Here is a 19,078-nt window from a genome sequence, read left to right as displayed (position 1 = left end):
GAATATGGCTGGGGTACATAAGGACCTGGGTACATCTGACTACACTGACCCTGATATTCATATAGCATATTGTATCTTTTGTTACATGAACTAGGAATAATAATGTAGAGATGTGCATCTGAGTACATCTAACTACATCGACCATAGTGGATATAGCATATTGTATGTTTTTTCACATGAACCAGGAATAAGCATATAGAGATGTGAGTTTGGGTACATATGACTACATTGACCATGTTGAATATAGCATATTGTATGTCTTTTCACATGAACCAAAAATAGATACATAGGCTTGTCACTTCAGACATAGGTGCCTATAAGATGAAGACCTCTATAATAAACTAGAAATATGAACACTAAGAATAAACCTCTCAATATAACACCCACACTCGCTTACATAATAAATACTTAATACGACAATTTTCCCGTACGTTACAATGCAACATCAGTCGCAAACAGAAACTCTGATTAGTTTCGATTTTGTTGGATGTCGTTTCGCAAACGTACAGCGTTCCATTTTCGGCAAACCACAAACGCTAATAGTCAAGTATACCAGGACATTGAGAATGCACTAGCATTATAATTACATACTTAGCTGTGGGTGTACGGGTGCAGTCGAGTCGTTTAGCGGTTGCACATATTATACCCGCAGTTGCATACGTGTTTCAAAGACTAACGTTGGTTGTAACGTGACCGTATAACTTGCTCGAAAGAAATAACGTTGAAAGGTTAATTTGCTTGATTCTGTGTCAGAAGCGACAATGCATACAGCATCCACATACACTTCACCTTCGAATTTTTGCAAATAGACTAGCCTTGTTTAAGTCACTTAGGTAATTCAAATACATACTTGTAGATATGCATTTCTGTACCTTGTACCATGTACACTTATGTATAATAAACGCAGAAGATTAATGATGATATTCTCGAGTCACGTTATCTCCATATCCCTTTTCAATTTGGACCTGGAGCCGACAGTCTCGCTATATGGCCCCGCCATCGGTGTTTCTGTAGACGTCGAGGGTTCCCTCCAGAGAGTCCAAACCCCAAATTTCAATAAAACCGCGTTAAATTTTAAAGAGCAGAGAAAAGGATTCCCCTTTTCCAGCGATCGATGTCAGTTCGCACCCTTTCGTCAAGCCGGTCGCAGTTTCACGTGTAAGCAACACTCGGTTTCCAGCTAGGCGCGAGGATAATGACAGTGGAACGGAGTCGTGCGAGGAAACCCAGAGAGTTAATTAGGAAGTACCAGCGAGGTATCAACCGACGTGGTCGACCTTCTCTCTCGCAGAGAGGCGAACTGATGCAAGATGCACGAGAAACTGGGCTCGAGGTCTTACGTACAAAGACCTTAATGTACACACTCGCAGACTTTAAAGACGAAAGTTAGTTACACGACCAACGAGAGAGAGAGACAGATGGGAGTCTGGAAATTTAGATACTCCTGGGTTGTGTGATCCAAGAAATTTCCGCGATAGCCTCGAACTACCTTTAGCTTAATGAATCGAGTTTAATTGATGAGGTGACGTAATTATTGATACGCTGCAGAGATTTCCACAGATTTGTGACTAGGAAATACAGTTTAAAAACGATATCCTGATTTTGAGACGTCCTGTATAATTAAATGCCGCACGAAGCAGGAACAGACGCACGGGCACAAAGTGGTTAAAACCTGTCGTTCAGTGAACGTTGTTCGTTCCACGATAAAGCTCTCATTTAAATCACAGCGAGCAATTAACGAATCCATTTCGTGCTCCTTAATCTCCGTGAATTCATCAATGCTGGCCCGATACCGGGAACAACCGGGCGGAAGTTGCAGCAGTGGCCCGTTAATCAGACTGAACGTCCCCTCGGACCAAAGAAGACGGGGTTTACTCGATTTGCAACGAAAACGTTCGCTGTCGAAAGCGGCAAGTTGGAATTGAAAATCAGCAAGTCGCTTTCATTAGCCGGCTTCTCGATTCATCGCGAACTATCGCGGGACAAAGTGTCCGCTTTTAATTACGCTCGCTTTGGGTTCAGACAGATGGCGCTGGCGTCGCGGAGAAATCATTGGGTCATCTACCATGTTGCTATCAATGATTAACTTTCTTAATGTTAGGTTAAGTTATACTTTTGCATTATATTTCAGTTTCATTCAGGTTAGGTTTAAATTTGGTTACTTATAATTATATAGGTCAGGTTAGGTTCATTATATACGAATTACATTTAGGTTAGGTTTAAATTAAGTTATTTATAATTATATAGGTTAGGTTCATTATATCTGAGTTACATTCAGGTTAGGTTTATATTAGGTTACTTATAATTATGTAGGTTACATGTACATACGTGTATACGTACATAATTATATAGGCTACATGTTCATACGTTAGGTCTAAGATTCACATATGAACCTTCACATATGAGGTTCACATATGCAGAAAAGTATGATGTAGATTATAATTATGAAGGTTATATTTAAATACGTATATACGTACATAATTATATAGGTTACATGTTCACACGTTGGGTCTAAGATTCACATATGAAGCTTCACATATGAGGTTCACATATGCAGAAAAGTATGATGTAGGTTATAATTATGAAGGTTATATGTAAATACGTATATAAGTACATAATTATATAGGTTACATGTTCATGCGTTAGGTCTAAGATTCACATATGAACCTTCACATATGAGGTTCACATATGCAGAAAAGTATGATGTAGGTTATAGTTATGAAGGTTATATGTAAATACGTATATACGTACATAATTATATAGGTTACATGTTCATACGTTGGGTCTAAGATTCGCATATGAACCTTCACATATGAGGTTCACATATGCAGAAAAGTATGATGTAGGTTATAATTACGAAGGTTATATGTAAATACGTATATACGTACATAATTATATAGGTTACATGTTCATACGTTGGGTCTAAGATTCGCATATGAACCTTCACATATGAGGTTCACATATGCAGAAAAGTATGATGTAGATTATAATTAGGAAGGTTATATGTAAATACGTATATACGTGCATAATTATGTAGGTTACATGTTCAGACGTTGGGCCTAAGATTCACATATGAACCTTCACATATGAGGTTCACATATGCAGAAAAGTATGATGTAGGTTATAATTATGAAGGTTATATGTAAATACGTATATACGTACATAATTATATAGGTTACATGTTCACACGTTGGGTTTAAGGTTCACATATGAACCTTCACATATGAGCTCCCATATGCAGAAGACTAAGATGTATAAGTATTATGATAATTTTAGACATGTATTGTATAAGAGTTAAAGTAAGAAAGTTTCATTTTATCGAGAAAACAAATGAAATCTCTGAAAAGGTTTTCTGAAACAATTTTCATGATCCACAACGTTGGCGAGCGGTTTAACTGAATTTTATCGACAAGCAAATTTATTCTTTGTTTTCTTTACGAGCGTTTTCTTACGTCTGAGCAGCACCCCGTTTTGTTTCACGGTAACCATGGCGGAGCTCGTTTATGACACTTAACACGGTGGGTAGAATTCAACGTGACCCAGATCTGTCTCGCTGAACAGCTGTTCGTGAAATACTAAAAGCTCGGTACACTGATTATTTACATATCATGTAGTGAAATGGAGGTCTATTGTGCTCGTGTATATCCGTTGAAATATTCAATACGATCGCGTGGTGGATCGTTTAAATAAAACGAATTGGAAAAATGAACTGGGACAACCGGAAGGTATAGCTGAATAATATATTCGATGCAATTTTATGCACTGTTATTATCATTATACTGCATTTTATTGCGATTGTTATGTTGAAATGTTTTATGGCGAATGGTTAAATATCCACGAAACCGCTAAAAGATTAATATGAAATTTTACGTGACGTATTGAAAACCGAGTACGATACAATTTCTAAAGAAATACGAAAAAATTATATCTGCAAGAAATATTCTATCAAATTAAAATATCGTAGCTGAAGGAACGCGCGAGAAAATATAGGTTAAATTATATAAAACGCGCTCTTTTAAATCTCAGATTTTATTCAAATTTTTCCTCATAATGTTCAAATATCGAATTAAGTATTTTCCTCAAATTTCAGCAAATTTTACGCGAGATTAAAAGACGTTTCTCGGAGAATTTTAAAATGTTTTTATACCTCACTTTTATGATAACGCGTTTATAGCATAAACGAGTTTATTATAAGAAGTAGCTTATTTGCATCTATTTCCGGTAATAAATTTCTGGCGGCATTCGAAACAAATGAAATATTCATCCGAACGACAGGGACTATCGGATCCGATATCAAGAAAATTTTCTCCATATTTCCGACGAATAAAAATAGGGATACGTGCTAGAAGGACTATTAATGTTGCATGAACCGGCTGGAAATAATAAAAAAAAACTGTCGTCCGACGAAGTCGGTCTTCCAGTTTATGCAGCATACAAGGAATTTCGCAACTCTTACTGGCGTTGCCTTAAAAGGACAATTTCGTAAATCAACCAGACAGCCAACCGCTCGTGAGAAGTTTAAGCCCTTATCTCTTCGGTTGCTGGTCTGCTCTCAACCCCCTTAACGTGTCGCTTTGGGTCCCAGAAGAACCATACACGACCCGAAGACGCGAGGGTGAAGTTTCCTCCCTCGTCTTTTTTTCCCCTTCGCTTCTACTTCTCCTTTTGCCTTCTTTTTGGTCCACGTGCGGTGAAAAGTGAAACGTCCGAACGATTCGTACGAGTAAAAGTCGCCGAGGAACGATAAGCGACAGGCGAACTGTGGCTATCATTAAGGAAAAATGTGTTGCAGGTTGTTTTAGCCCGAAAACATTTGCTCCAAAGTTTGATAATTTTAACAGAAACAAATCAACGTAATTAATTACTAAGTGAGATCTATTTTCATATATGGAAAGGTCAAGAATTGCAGAACGCAAGGAAAGCAAATAAATAATTCAGACAATAATACTTAAGGATGATATTTCGGAGTCGACAATGATATCGATGACAGACGCTCCGTTTGAGCCGCTTAGGGAGGAAATAGACACTAACTATCCAGAATCTCCAGTTTCCCTTCTATGATTATCAAATATCGGATATCGTCTTTATGCAATCGAACTAGTGCAAATGGACATTGATACGTATCGTTGAGAATCGAATTATCAGTTTGGGGGAAGTGTTCGTCGATATCTATGACATAATTAGTTTCAAGGATTTCGGGAGACTCAACACTATCTCTATTCTACGTGATCAACACCTCGTATTACATCAATACATAAAGATATAACACGTGGAAGTGTACAGCGTACAATTACACAGCGTGCAAATATGACGCGAGGAGTTACAATAAGGCTATAACAAAGTTATAACAAGAAAATATGATGCGTGGAAGTACGACACGTTGAAGTAAAGCGTGTGGTGGCATGGCACGTGGAAGTACAATACGTGAAACTATAGGACGTGGAGATGCGATGGGTGAAAATATAGCGCATGGAGATACAGTGCGTGACGGTACAACGCGTGGAAATACGGCGCGTAAAGATAGCACGCGTGGAGATATCAAGCTTACAATTACCACGCGTGGAAGTGCTACGCGTAGAAATATCAAGCTTAATATTACCACGCGTAGAAGTGTAACGCGTAGAAATATCAAGCTTGGAATTACCACGCGTGAATATATGGCGCGTGACGGTATCACGAGTGGAAATACGACGCGTGGAAATACGGCGCGTGACGGCACTACGCGTGAAGATATCAAGCTTGGAATTACCACGCGTAGAAATTCTACGCGTAGAGATATCAAGCTTGGAATTACCACGCGTGGATATATGGCGCGTGACGGTATCACGCGTGGAAATACGACGCGTGGAGATATCAAGCTTGGAATTACCACGCGTGGATATCTGGCGTATGACGGTACGACGCGTGGAAATACAACGCGTGGAGATATGGCGCGTGACGGTACTACGCGTGAAGATATCAAGCTTGGAATTACCACGCGTGGATATCTGGCGTGTGACGGTACCACGCGTGGAAATACGACGCGTGGAGATACGGCACGTGACGGTACTACGCGTGAAGATATCAAGCTTGGAATTACCACGCGTAGAAATACTACGCGTAGAGATATGAAGCTTGGAATTACCACGCGTGGATATATGGCGCGTGACGGTACCACGCGTGGAAATACGACGTGTGGAGATACGGCGCGTGACGGTACTACGCGTGAAGATATCAAGCTTGGAATTACCACGCGTGGAAATACTACGCGTAGAGATATCAAGCTTGGAATTACCATGCGTGGAAATACTACGCGTAGAGATATCAAGCTTGGAATTACCACGCGTGGAAATGCTGCGCGTAGAGATATCAAGCTTGGAATTACCACGCGTGGATATCTGGCGTGTGACGGTACCAAGCGTGGAAATACGACGCGTGGTGATACGGCGCGTAAAAGTACAGCGCGTACAAAATACAACGCGTGGAAATGTAACGCGTGACGGTACCATGCGTGGATATATGACGCGTGAAGGTACGGCGCGTGACGGTACAACGCGTCGAGATGTGATGCGTGACATTACGACGCGTGGACATACAACGCGTGACGGTACGACACGTGAAGATACAGTGCGTGATACTACGACGCGTGGAGATACAACGCGTGAAAGTGTAGTATATAAATTTACAGTAAAAGAAATTATGACGCGTGGAAATACAGTGTCTGATAGTACAGCGCGTGGAAATATAGTGTATGAAAATACGACATATGGAGATACGGCGCGTGAAAATATACCGCGTGATAATACACCGCACGAAGATATGACGCGTGCTAAAATAAAACACGACCAAATTGAACTAAGCACAGTGAAACTTGGCAATAGACCGCAAGACCAAAATATACGACTCGAAAATGAAGTCAGTTCCCAAAAGCACCGTTCCAAATACGTTAAAACTTCCGCAATTTTTTGCAAAGAATGTAATCGGTTCCCGAAAGGAAAGAAGAATATAAAGGGAACGGAAATTGAGCAAAAAGTGTACAATATCAATGGCAGGTTTGTACGAGACTCATCGATTCGGTCTCGTTGGGTCCGGACGCGACTGATAAAGTTTCACGTTCGCTCGTTTCGTCCGGAATTATACCGACGGTAATATCGCAGGGCGTTTTATTCTTGCGGCGTAATCAAGTCGCGAGCGTCGTCAAAGGACGCGCAATAAAAGAAGTCAAATATCAATACGGGACGGACACGATGTCTCGAAAGAAATGAACGGTGAGGAACGAGAAGATGCATCCGCCTGGAAATTGTTCAGTCTCTTACGCTGCCTGCCGCTCGTGTCCCGGAAATTTGCTCTTTGTTAGCTGCCTTCTCTCCCATTAATAAGCTCGATATTAATCGTTTCCCTTTTTCCCTCTCCTTGAACCTTTTTATTAGCGCGCTTGGTAAATACTCGAAACGTATCCTGATAGGGCAGGGAAAAGGACGATTCCTTCCTGGTTATTAACTAGGTAGACGGTTGTGTTTATTTGCTGCGAAATCTCGTTACGATTCTACCGACCTTCTACTTTGGATAATACAAGAAATATTTTCAGGAAATTTGTTTCTTAATTTATGAAGGAGTAGTATTAAGAAAATGGTAATGAGAAAAGTTGTCTGTGTAGACACTAGTGCAGACCGTAGGTGGTCAGACAGAGAATGTGACTGATGTGTAGAATACAGTACGATTGGAGCAAATAGTATAAGTACAGAGCACTGTGGGTAGTCGGACAAGTGCAATAAATTTTGGAGAGCCATAGTTGGTCGAGGGAACAGTGTAGGTCACCTCAACATAGATAGGTAGCCAATTAAGAGAGAATGCGGAGCTGTAAATAGTAGGGAACGTGAAAAGGAATACTTAAATTATCAGGCAAGTGGAACATGGATCAGTTGTAAGACATGTAGAAAACTGCTACCTGCCAGGCAAGTAGAATGTACGCTATATAGTCAGACTAGTGGAATATGAGGCATGTGTGGTCAGACAAGTAGAATGAGGTTGACTGTGGTAAGACAAGAAGTATAAGGATTGAGTGTAGCTAGACAAGTAGAATGAGGTTGACTGTGGTAAGACAAGAAGTATAAGGATTGAGTGTAGCTAGACAAGTAGAATGAGGTTGACTGTGGTAAGACAAGTAGTATCAGGATTGAGTGTGGTCAGACAAATAGAATAAGCGTTGAGTGTAGTCAGACAAGTAGAATAAGGTTTGAGTGTGGTTAGACAAGTAGAATAAGCGTTGAGTGTAGTCAGACAAGTAGAATAAGGTTTGAGTGTGGTTAGACAAGTAGAATAAGGTTTGAGTGTGGTAAGACAAGTAGAATAGAGTTAAGTCTGGTCAGACAAGTAGAATAAGAACCATAACTGATCAAGCAAGTAAAAGAAGAACAATGACTGGTCTGACAAGTGGAATAAAATCAGTAGGTGGTCAGACAAGTGGAATAATATGAATGGGTGATCAGACAAGTAGAATAAGAGCAGTAGGTGGTCAGACAAGTGGAATAAGAATTATGCGAAGGTCAGACAGGTCGAGTAAGAACACTGAGTGATCAGACAAGTAGAAGAAGAGCAACGAGTGGTCAGACAAGTGGAATAAGATCAATAGGTGGTCAGACAAGTGATATGAGACCAGTAGGTAGTCAGACAAGTAGAATAAGAGTAATAGGTTGGCAGACAAGTAGAATAAGGGTAGTAAGTACTAAGACAAGTGGAATAAGAGTAGTAAGTGGTCAGACGAGTAGTATAAGTGCAGTAGGTGGTCAGGCAAGTAGAATAAGAGTAATAAGTGCTCAGACAAGTGGTATAAGTGCAGTAGGTGGTCAGACAAGTAGAATAAGAGTAATAAGTGCTCAGACAAGTGGTATAAGTGCAGTAGGTGGTCAGACAAGTAGAATAAGAGTAATAAGTGCTCAGACAAGTGGTATAAGTGCAGTAGGTGGTCAGACAAGTAGAATAAGAGTAATAAGTGCTCAGACAAGTGGTATAAGTGCAGTAGGTGGTCAGACAAGTAGAATAAGAGTAATAAGTGCTCGGACAAGTGGAATAAGAGTAGTAAGTGGTCAGACAAGTAGTATAAGTGCAGTAGGTGGTCAGACAAGTAGAATAAGATTAATCAGTGATCAGACAAGTGGAATAAGAACAAGTAGTATGCAGCCCAGTCGTAGTGAGACAAGTAAAACGTGCACTATGTGTTGCATCTGGTAAAATATCTCATATAAGTGGTCAAACCAATACAACCTAACTTAGTTACCTGAATTTTCCACAGTTCCAGCTCTACCCGTCACAATACAGTCCCTTGAAAAACTATACAATTAAAAATATATTTCAAAACAATTTTAACCTTAATATTTCCTCAATTCTTCTAATGAAGATTACGAAACGTTTACCGCACATAACGATGTCCGCACTGGGAAATCCTCTTTCTAAAGACTTTTACGTGCTCACGTGTTTTATGTCTTCTCCTATTATGACTGTTGCGTGCTCCGGCAACATATCGAGAGCTTCGCTGATGCACCACACGCGATACGACGATCTTTGAATCGATCAAGTCCTCTTAACGAGAAATCGATTTCAAGGGGATTAAGCGTAATACGGTACACACGGTTAAGATTGCATAGGACTGAACTTTTTTACAGTGTTGAATGTACAGGATCGTTCAATATTAAACGATAGGATTCTTCGTGGCATATTCAAAGTGGTTTTATCGATTAAAAATTTAAATCTTACTTGGAAGTTTTTTATGCATCGATAGACGTACAGATTTATTAACAATTTTGAGAACTTATAAGGTCGTATATCCGCAGATAAAATGCAGATGTGCAGAGCGTTCAAGGAATATTTTAAGCATTTAATAAAGCCATTAAAGTCCGATATTTATTATCGTTATAAAATGTGCTCGCCTAAGTAAATTTCACTATCCTTAGCCTATCATGACATTCCTGACGGCATTTCCAATTTCTCCCGTTAAAAGAACAATTTTCCGCTTGACGAAGAGTAACCGGCAACTAATAGCGTTTCTAAGCCTAGGAGAAAAAAAATTGTTCATGCTGCCTCGTACTCAAAAGCTTTATCGGCAGAATTTAAATTTCCAGCTTTTAAAAGGTGCTCGCCGGATTTTAATTGGAGATATTTAAATTCCAGCTCGGAAGAATACGTTAAAACTGCATGTGCAAGTGAAAATACTCTACCGTTCGCGTTCTTCGTTTGCACAGTTAAATCCCGTAGATTTGTATCGTTTAGTAGAAAATTCACAACCACGGATTCAAAAAATTGTTTATTACATTATTAATTTTCAAGATTAATATCTTTGTCGAGAATTATACATTTTTAATAAATAATCATTATATCCATGGTATGGTTTGTTTGACTATCCAGGTCGGCAGTTCTACTGCTGAGCTCACCTAGTTCCCTCATTCTATCCCTATAATTACATACGTGTTATATCTTGACTTACCCTAGCGTACTTTCTGGATTTTATTTGTTTGAGGTCCTATAAACCATATTTTACTGATTCGACAACTTGTACTACTTGTCTGACCATCTCCACACTTCTTTTGTGTGGTGACTTACTAGATATGTTCTACTTGTCTGATCATATAGATGTCACATTCTACTTGTCTGGCAGTGCACTTCATGTGTTTGTCTGACCACCTGATTAGTTGTATTCTACTTGTCTGATGACGTACAGGTACATTCTACTTGTATGATGACATACAGAGCATATTCTACTTGTCTGATCACATACAGAGCATATTCCACTTGTCTGAGGATGTACAAATACATTCTACTTGTCTAATTACATACAGAGCATATTCCACTTGACTGACCACCTATTGCTCTCATTCTACTTGTCTCATGATATACAGAGCATATTCTACTTGTCTGATCATATACAGAGCATATTCCACTTGTCTGAGGATGTACAAATACATTCTACTTGTCTAATTACATACAGAGCATATTCCACTTGACTGACCACCTATTGCTCTCATTCTACTTGTCTCATGATATACAGAGCATATTCTACTTGTCTGATCATATACAGAGCGTATTCCACTTGTCTGAGGATGTACAAATACATTCTACTTGTCTGATCACATACAGAGCATATTCCACTTGTCTGACCACCTATTGCTCTCATTCTACTTGTCTCATGATATACAGAGCATATTCTACTTGTCTGATCATATACAGAGCGTATTCCACTTGTCTGAGGATGTACAAATACATTCTACTTGTCTGATCACATACAGAGCATATTCCACTTGACTGACCACCTATTGCTCTCATTCTACTTGTCTCATGATATACAGAGCATATTCTACTTGTCTGATCACATACAGAGTATATTCCACTTGTCTGACCACCTATTGCTCTCAATCTACTTGTTTAATGATATACAAAGAATATTCCACTTGTCTGATGATATACAGTCCTATTCTACTTATCTGATGACGTATTGTCCCTACTCTACTTGTCTGATAACATACAGTCCTCTTCTACTTGTCTGATGACATACAGTCCTCCACTACTTGTCTAACGACATACAGTTAAGCTACTTGTATGTCTACCTATTTCACATTCTACTTATCTTACCATCTCTACCTCACATTCCACTTGTTCTACCACATACGGCCTGTCTGACCTCCTTCGGCTATTCTACCTGTCTAATCACCTCCAAATCAACATTCTGTTAATCTGGTTGTAAAACTTTCATTCTACTAAACTGACTATTTGCCCTACGTCCACATTCTCTCTCTTTATTTCAAAGTCATGTAGATGGCAGCAAAAGCTATTTGTACCAAAAAAAACCTAAAAGAGACGCAAATTCCAGGGTCGATGATGAACCTCGGTTATCTAAGAAGAAGAAACCCTGTTCAGCTTCGATACTTTCGTAAGGCTTATCCAACGAATGCCTGCACGGTACGTATGCATGAATACGTATGACCCGCATACAAAATGTCAGAGGCTGCTTCTTCCAGAAAACAGGCTGAGTGTGGCTGTATTCCGCGTGGCTCGCTGACAAAATACGTGCTCGCGAATAGGTCGCGTCATATTCAGAGAAAATAAAGCAAGCCGTGTCTGGCCGCGCGCGTATCGCTTATTGGTATGCCAGTGACACGCGGGTCCAATTTCGTTACCGACGTCTGCGAATCGCTGAATATCATCTGCTCCATTGAAATTCCGCCACGGCTATGAGACGCGATATCGCATTTGTCTCCCTGACTGCGTTACCTAAACGATCGCGTTCTGCCGGCCCTTGTTCCGAATCCGGACGTGACTGCGTATCGATGGGGATCATCTGTTTTTTACTCCCAATCCGCGCCATATTGTGCAATAATCAGTTACACCAGATTACCTCCCCTGCTGCAAGATATTTAAATATTTAAGAACGATGTCCTTAAGAATTATCATCCTTAAGGATGATCTGTTAGGTTCACATGAGGATGTAGATGGTCAACGTCATTGCAAAACTATGAAAAATCAGCATTTCCCCAACGGTTATCTTCGAGTGCCGGATCTTTGCACAATTGCTCGTCACTGGCGTACAGAATAAATCTATAGCCATACAGACATCCGTAGTCTATTGATCACGGTAGCATCTCCATAACTAACACTCAACCAGTAACAAAGACACGGCAATCATAAAACACACACGATACAAGTACAAAGAGCTAGCCCAACCGAAATAGAATCCCCGCCAGCATCCGGGCAGACAGGAAGTCTCAGCAAAAGCAATAGTTCTCCCTCCACCTAATAGTCGATCCATCGAAGGCGAACGGCTCGTAGGCCGATCAGTCGATGCTGCTGCGTGTTTTCGTGCGCCGACAGAGAGCGAATCATTGCGAATTCTCGTAATTCCCTTCCATCTAGTAGAAGGCTGGTTTCGTGCGGGATCAGGAGCGGGGTACGGCGGGGGACGGAGGGGTGGTTCTCTTTCCTACGGCATGCTGGAAGCACCCAGGGGCAATTGAAACTCACGGCCATTTACTGCATTTCAATAATGGTTTCCCATCCTCCCTGACCGTCCTCTCTCGCCACTCCCCAAAACCCCATTCATCCCCATCCCCAACAGGCTGCGTTCCACGTACGTGCAACAACACGAGAGGTTGCTGCACGGCTCACAGTCGATTTACCATGAGCTTTATGGAACACACTGGCTGCGAGGGTGAACGCAGAAGTAACCAATGGCTAACTATCTCGTCTACGAACGACTGTATTATTCGATGCAGCCTACCGCCAGCCACGTGCCAACAACGTGCTGTTGAACGCACGATTTTATGCTTCCTGGAAAAGTTGCTCGGGAATACTGTAGCGCCCATTGGCGTAACCTACATTTTTATCTTAACACTTCCGTCATCTAAAAATATACAATTCTTACTCATTAAATGAGTCAATCAATGCACTAAAATATGAAGACGCGTGGAAATACAATGCGTAGAAATACGGCGCGTAATGGTACCACATGTGGAAATGTGGCACGTGACGGTACAACGTGGGGAAATACGGCGCGTCGAGATGCGACGCGTGACGGTATCATGCGCGGATATAGGACGCGTGGAAATACTGTGCGTAGAATCATCGCGCAGGGAGATACCAAGGGTGGAATTACCACGCGTAGAGATACCAAGCGTGGAATTACCACGCGTAGAGATACCAAGCGTGGAATTACCACGCGTAGAGATATCAAGCTTGGATTTACCACGCGTGGAAATACTACGCGTGGAGATACCAAGGGTGAAATTCCCACGTGTCAAATTACTACGCGTGGAAATATTACGCGTAGAGATAACCAAGCGTGGAATTACCACGCGTGGAAATACTACGCGTGGAAATACCAAGGGTGGAATTATCACGCGTAGAGATACCAAGCGTAGAGATATCAAGCTTGGAATTACCACGCGTAAAGATATCAAGCTTGGATTTACCACGCGTCGAGATATCAAGCTTGGAATTACCACGCGTGGAAATACCAAGGGTGGAATTCCCAAGCGTGAAATTACTACGCGTGGAAATACTACGCGTAGAGATAACCAAGCGTTGAATTACCACGCGTGGAAATACCAAGCGTGGAATTACCACGCGTGGAGATAACCAAGAGTGGAATTACCGCGCGTGAAATATCCACGCATGATACCGTCACGCGCTGTATTTCTATGCGTGATACTGTCACGCGCCATACCTCCACGCGCCCTATGTCCACGCGTTGTATTTCCACGCGTGGTTCCGTCACGGTACGATCAGATTTAAAAGCATATTTTTGATCCCTAACTAGTTACGTCACTGTGCAGACCTCCTTCCTGCCAATTCGCCAGAATCTACGTTCACTGTAACCCTACGCTTTGAAAGTGTATTATGCTTATGAAGTGGACAATGTAACGCATGGACGTACAATGGCGATATAACACGCGTTCATGGCACTACATCAATCCAATTTGTCCACCGTCCACATTTCCTCACCCCGACTTAATTTAACTTAGCCCCGACTTCCGAAAAGCAAACAAGAGCATCTCGTTTAACCAAAATAATTGAGATGGATGTATGATCGCAGTGTCGGCTTCCACTCAACGCGTGTATCCGCGGCGAAATTTCGCGAGATTCGAAATCGGACAAAATCGCCCGACGGCAATAGCGAAACAAATTTCACCCATTAGCAGCCGACAGAGGATACGTGTCGCACGGTGGTTGTCATCAATACAAATATCTGCGAGAGATACCTGTCCATACTCCCGCCGACCGGCGAATTCACACGCGTGATGAAAAAAAAGCCCGGTTCCGTCTGCGTAGAATTGTACAGCACGTGTTCGAACTACAATATAAATACCATCGACTATTTGGTCCGGGTCGTGTTAACGCTGTAAATTGGTCACCCAAAAACTGGCCAATTTCATGGAACACAATTCCGCCTCTGTCTAAAAGTTCCTACCATTCGGCCATTTTGTGTTTAATATTTGATTATAGACACGACGTCAATTTCAGTTGCGAACTGTGTCAAGATAAAAATATCGTATTAGCAAACGTCCAGACGGATTCGGTTAAAAATTAATGGACTGTTGGTACCGAAACTTCTGAATGTGGGTCACGTCCGAAAGGACGAGTATCCCGTCATTTCGTCAGCGTCTCAGTTAGCTTCATCAGGGATCAAACAATATCCAGGGACTTTGCTTGCTAGTTACTGATCATTCAAGCAGACCGTGTTCACGTCACGGATCATTGGTCGTCAATGATAGAGATGTCTTAATTGGTTAGTTGATCAATTAAACAACTATGCCTGTTGAGGTTAGAAACGTTTCACCTACGTTACATGCTTCATTCTCACATCTTATAAGAAGAATGTTACCTATTAAAGTTAATCTCTAAGTTATTAAAGTTAATCTCTAAATTTTAAAAGTTAACCTCTAAATTTTAAAAGCTAACCTCTAAATTACATCGTTATTAAAGTTTATCTTCAATAAATATATAATTAATTTTTTACGACGTTACATGCTTCATTTTCACATCTTATAAGAAGTGTGTTACTCATTAAAGTTAACCTCTAAATTATTAAAGTTAATCTCTAAATTATTGAAGTTAACCACTAAATTATTGAAGTTAATCTCTAAATTATTGAAGTTAACCTCTAAATTATTAAAGTTAGCCTCTAAATTAAATCCTCATTAAAGTTAACCTTAATTTCCAATAAATATATAATTAATTTTTTCCGACGTCCAAGCAAATAGTTCTTCCGTACCCGACACTCCGGTACAAAGGAAATGAAGGTCTCACACGAACCCCTGACACTCTAGTAATTGGGAAAATTGTAGCGGGGCTAAAAATGTGGAAAGCTCGTCCAGGGTTCTCTCTGAAACAGCTGTTACCTGAAGGGCAGATTCCCAGGGCTCTCTCGTGTCTGTGCCGGACAGTGCGAGAGTGCTCGTGGATTTAAATACAATAACCCGAGGCTATTGTAAAAAAAAAAATATGTATACACGGTCGTGTATGCGCGCGGGTGAACACGAATGGCCGGGGCTTTATGCATGCGGCTCGATTGGCGGTGTTTCCACTCACCAAATAACAAGTATACACTCGGAACCCAATCACGCGTGTTATCCCATATTCTGCTGACCATCACAGCTCTCTTCGAGGATCCATCGTATCGTTGATCACGCGTATACAGGTGTACCGATATGCTGAGCCAGTAAAATCGATCGCATCTGTTTCATGGCAATTTTCGGCCTCCTTTAGAATACGCTCTTAACTGTTAATTGACTTACAAAATTTCTTCACGAAAATTACAGACGACGTTATGATCTTACAAAGTACACGAGACAAATTATAATATCTGCTTGCAGAAAATGTCATAACCTCATCATGAAGACTGAAAGCCACATTGTTAGGACATTTTATGAAAATGGTTAAAATAATCATTTTAACAAAATCTCATCATTTTCGATGTCCGAAGGAAACTTTGACATCTTAAAAATTTGACGTTTTAACAATACTTAAAGGCTTATCCTTTATTTGAATCCTAATATAATGAACAAAGCAAGAAACGTTCAAAATATGCAAATAACAGGGTGGAAATTGCACAGTTAATTCACAAAGTGAATTTGCAATATTATCTATCAAACGCCAACACGATTATGCACAACTGAATAGTTAAAAATTGTAGAATATAAAAATGAAGCGATTATGGTCAATGCGGATCAGAATGATCTCCCTATCGGCACGGGGTACAGTAGGAATACTAAACGTGTGTCATCCATTAGACAATCCGCTATATCTACAGGGCTCGTTACATGCATGGAAATGCGATTACACCGCATATTACATGCACGTCCACGTTTGCTTCCGCGTGGAAATATATGTGTATAGTGTACACGGCCCCTTTCCTTCAGCGATTGCTGCTTGATTCCCCAGGGTGTACGGTTAATGATGATTCCACCTCGTCTTCCTTTCTCGTGTACACACCTCAGACTTCTGAACGTGTCTTTGCAAGCAGATTGCAAATTTGTTTTGCTGCTTGCGTATTCATGCATTGGGTGGCCTGTCGCTAGGAAATTATAATACTTTATCATTCCTTTGTACCGATAAAACTTTTTAATGTGTGAGTTCTGCTGAACTGAATCGCCTTATGTGTCATGTTACACGAAGTAGTTTCTAAAAGCAATTGAAAGAAAAATAACGGGATTATTGTATCGAAGAAAAGAGATATCAAAAAGCTTGAAACAAAAAATATCTAAGAGATAACGATCGTATGCGAAAAAATACTGCAACTATCAGACGCAGCAGAAAAGAATTTCCTTTTAAGAGTTCGCGAGAGGTGCGAATGATAAGAAGCACAATAGTCGACGTCGTTTCAGTTGGACCACCGTATATTTTTCCAAGCGTGTGGTAGAATTGTGCTGCATCGCCATATCGATGACGGAGCAATTCGCGTCTGATTGAACACGAAACAGTGTTAGCTAAGTTGAAAAAGGTCTCTGAAATGGAAAAATATTTCCTCGCTCTCTGGTACGCCTTTGCTTTTACGTAATCTTAGCTGCGAGTACACGTTTGAATGCGTTTGAACATAGTTACACATGCGACAAAATTCTTTTGTTGAGACCGTTCGCAATTGTTCGTCGGATCCAGGACATTGGCGACGGAAAAAAGGAAGTAAGAAATAGCAACGGATGAAAATAACGGTTCATTTATTCCTGCGAACGATTTATTTTACAAATGCACACCCGCTGAGTCGTACAAAACGCGTTAATTAGGTCTATCAATAAAGTAAGCTATAAATTATGCACGCTGTCATTTCCTCTTTGCTTTCATCTGTATCCTACGGCTCTTCCCTAATCTCTGCTTGGTCTTTCCACCCTTTTTCAAACCTTTCCCTGGCTTTGCGGGCCTTCTATATTCTGAAACATCTGCAGAGCTGCTTTTTGTGTTTTTCTTGCTGTCTCGCTTCTTTCCACCGTAACCATACTTGGCATCCTTCATCTTTCGCTTTGCTGCTGTCTTCGGATTCAGCCCCTTCTTTTGTGGTTTCTTTTTGTCATCTAGGAAATCCAGATCTTGTCTTATACCCTTGCGATACTTTTTAACTTCTTCCATTAATTTCCTCTTCTCCTCGTGTTTCTTTAGAGTTGCTTCTATCTGCATCTGTTTGCTCACTTTCCTTTGCTGCCTCATTTGTCGTATCTTCTCTGTTCTTTGCGTTACTATCTGTTTTCTCATCAGGTTTTGTCTAACCTTCTGCATGTGTTCATCAGATTTGGCCATTTCTGCAAAATAGTCTTCTGGCCTAGTTGTTGGAATTCCAAGCTTCTTCAGCCGTGTGATACCATCCATAACTGCACCCTGTGCTTGTCTATGAAACATTGTTTCCCTGCGGAAGTCATTTAGGACAGGATCCTCTGCCGGATCATACTGAGGTAACTTTTTATTTCCCTGCAACTGTTTCGCGCGTCTCACTTCCTGTTCTTGCATTTGCAACGCCAGCTCTGGTGCCAGAGGTGCCGGTGCATTGGTCAAATCTAATCTCTCTACCCATGGCAAGTTCAATTTGATACTATCTAACTTCTCTTTCATCAGATTCTGAAAATGATTTCAAACATGATACTCACAAAATAAATTGTGACATTATTGTACTTACAACACAATTTCTGTGAATCTTTTTCGTTTCCTCCACCACCACATTGAGACCAGGTTTTAATAAACCTTTTGCATACGCCTCTCTTAGCTGCACACGTGAAAAAAGTTAGGTTAGAAAAAGGTTATGTTTTGAATATCTTATAAGTTTAGGTGGTATTTACTTCTTCGTCTGAGCTATTGTATTCTGACTCGGATTCAGAGGATTCCAATGGGTTGCCAACATTTTTAGTTGCCTTCTTTAGCTTCATTGTTAATAATTATTGTCACAACACTTATAAACACACGGCTCTTTTTTGTAGTAAACAGAGCGCTTCAGTACCATCTACTGGAAGTTTTGAGCATGTTTTAGTACAGTGCTTGTAAGATAAGCAAGAGATCCTCCAAAATGTTCAAACATAATTTAAATATAATAAAATCATTTTGCAGAATTGCCATGATTTATAAACAATTATTT

At 40.5% G+C, this 19,078-nt stretch overlaps 2 protein-coding genes across 2 annotated transcripts in view; both read right to left on the bottom strand.

Annotated features, from left to right (window-relative positions):
- The window catches only part of LOC100884026 (uncharacterized), a 392,036-nt gene that overhangs the window by 367,248 nt on the left and 5,710 nt on the right, over nucleotides 1-19,078 (bottom strand). The window lies entirely within an intron of this gene.
- Nucleotides 17,662-18,949, bottom strand: LOC100883917 (putative rRNA-processing protein EBP2 homolog). Its single transcript, XM_003702682.3, has 3 exons — nucleotides 18,786-18,949; nucleotides 18,626-18,712; nucleotides 17,662-18,567 (listed from the first exon to the last, which is right to left on the bottom strand). Exons 1-3 carry the CDS (start codon nucleotides 18,870-18,872, stop codon nucleotides 17,782-17,784), a joined length of 960 nt encoding a protein of 319 aa, XP_003702730.1. The 5' UTR covers nucleotides 18,873-18,949; the 3' UTR covers nucleotides 17,662-17,781.

The sequence above is a fragment of the Megachile rotundata genome, chromosome 16 (assembly GCF_050947335.1).
Source record: "Megachile rotundata isolate GNS110a chromosome 16, iyMegRotu1, whole genome shotgun sequence".
In the NCBI taxonomy this organism is placed as follows: Eukaryota; Metazoa; Arthropoda; class Insecta; order Hymenoptera; family Megachilidae; genus Megachile; species Megachile rotundata.
The sequence above is the reverse complement of the archived record's forward strand: the minus strand, read 5'-3'. Positions and strand labels throughout refer to the sequence as shown.

Coding starts and splice junctions, on each gene's coding strand:
- LOC100883917 (XM_003702682.3), bottom strand. CDS start 18,872: ATGAAGCTAAAGAAGGCAACTAAAAATGTTGGCAACCCATTGGAATCC. Junction 18,713..18,785: donor ACAATAGCTCAGACGAAGAA/GTAAATACCACC, acceptor TCACGTGTGCAG/CTAAGAGAGGCGTATGCAAA. Junction 18,568..18,625: donor AGATTCACAGAAATTGTGTT/GTAAGTACAATA, acceptor AATCATTTTCAG/AATCTGATGAAAGAGAAGTT.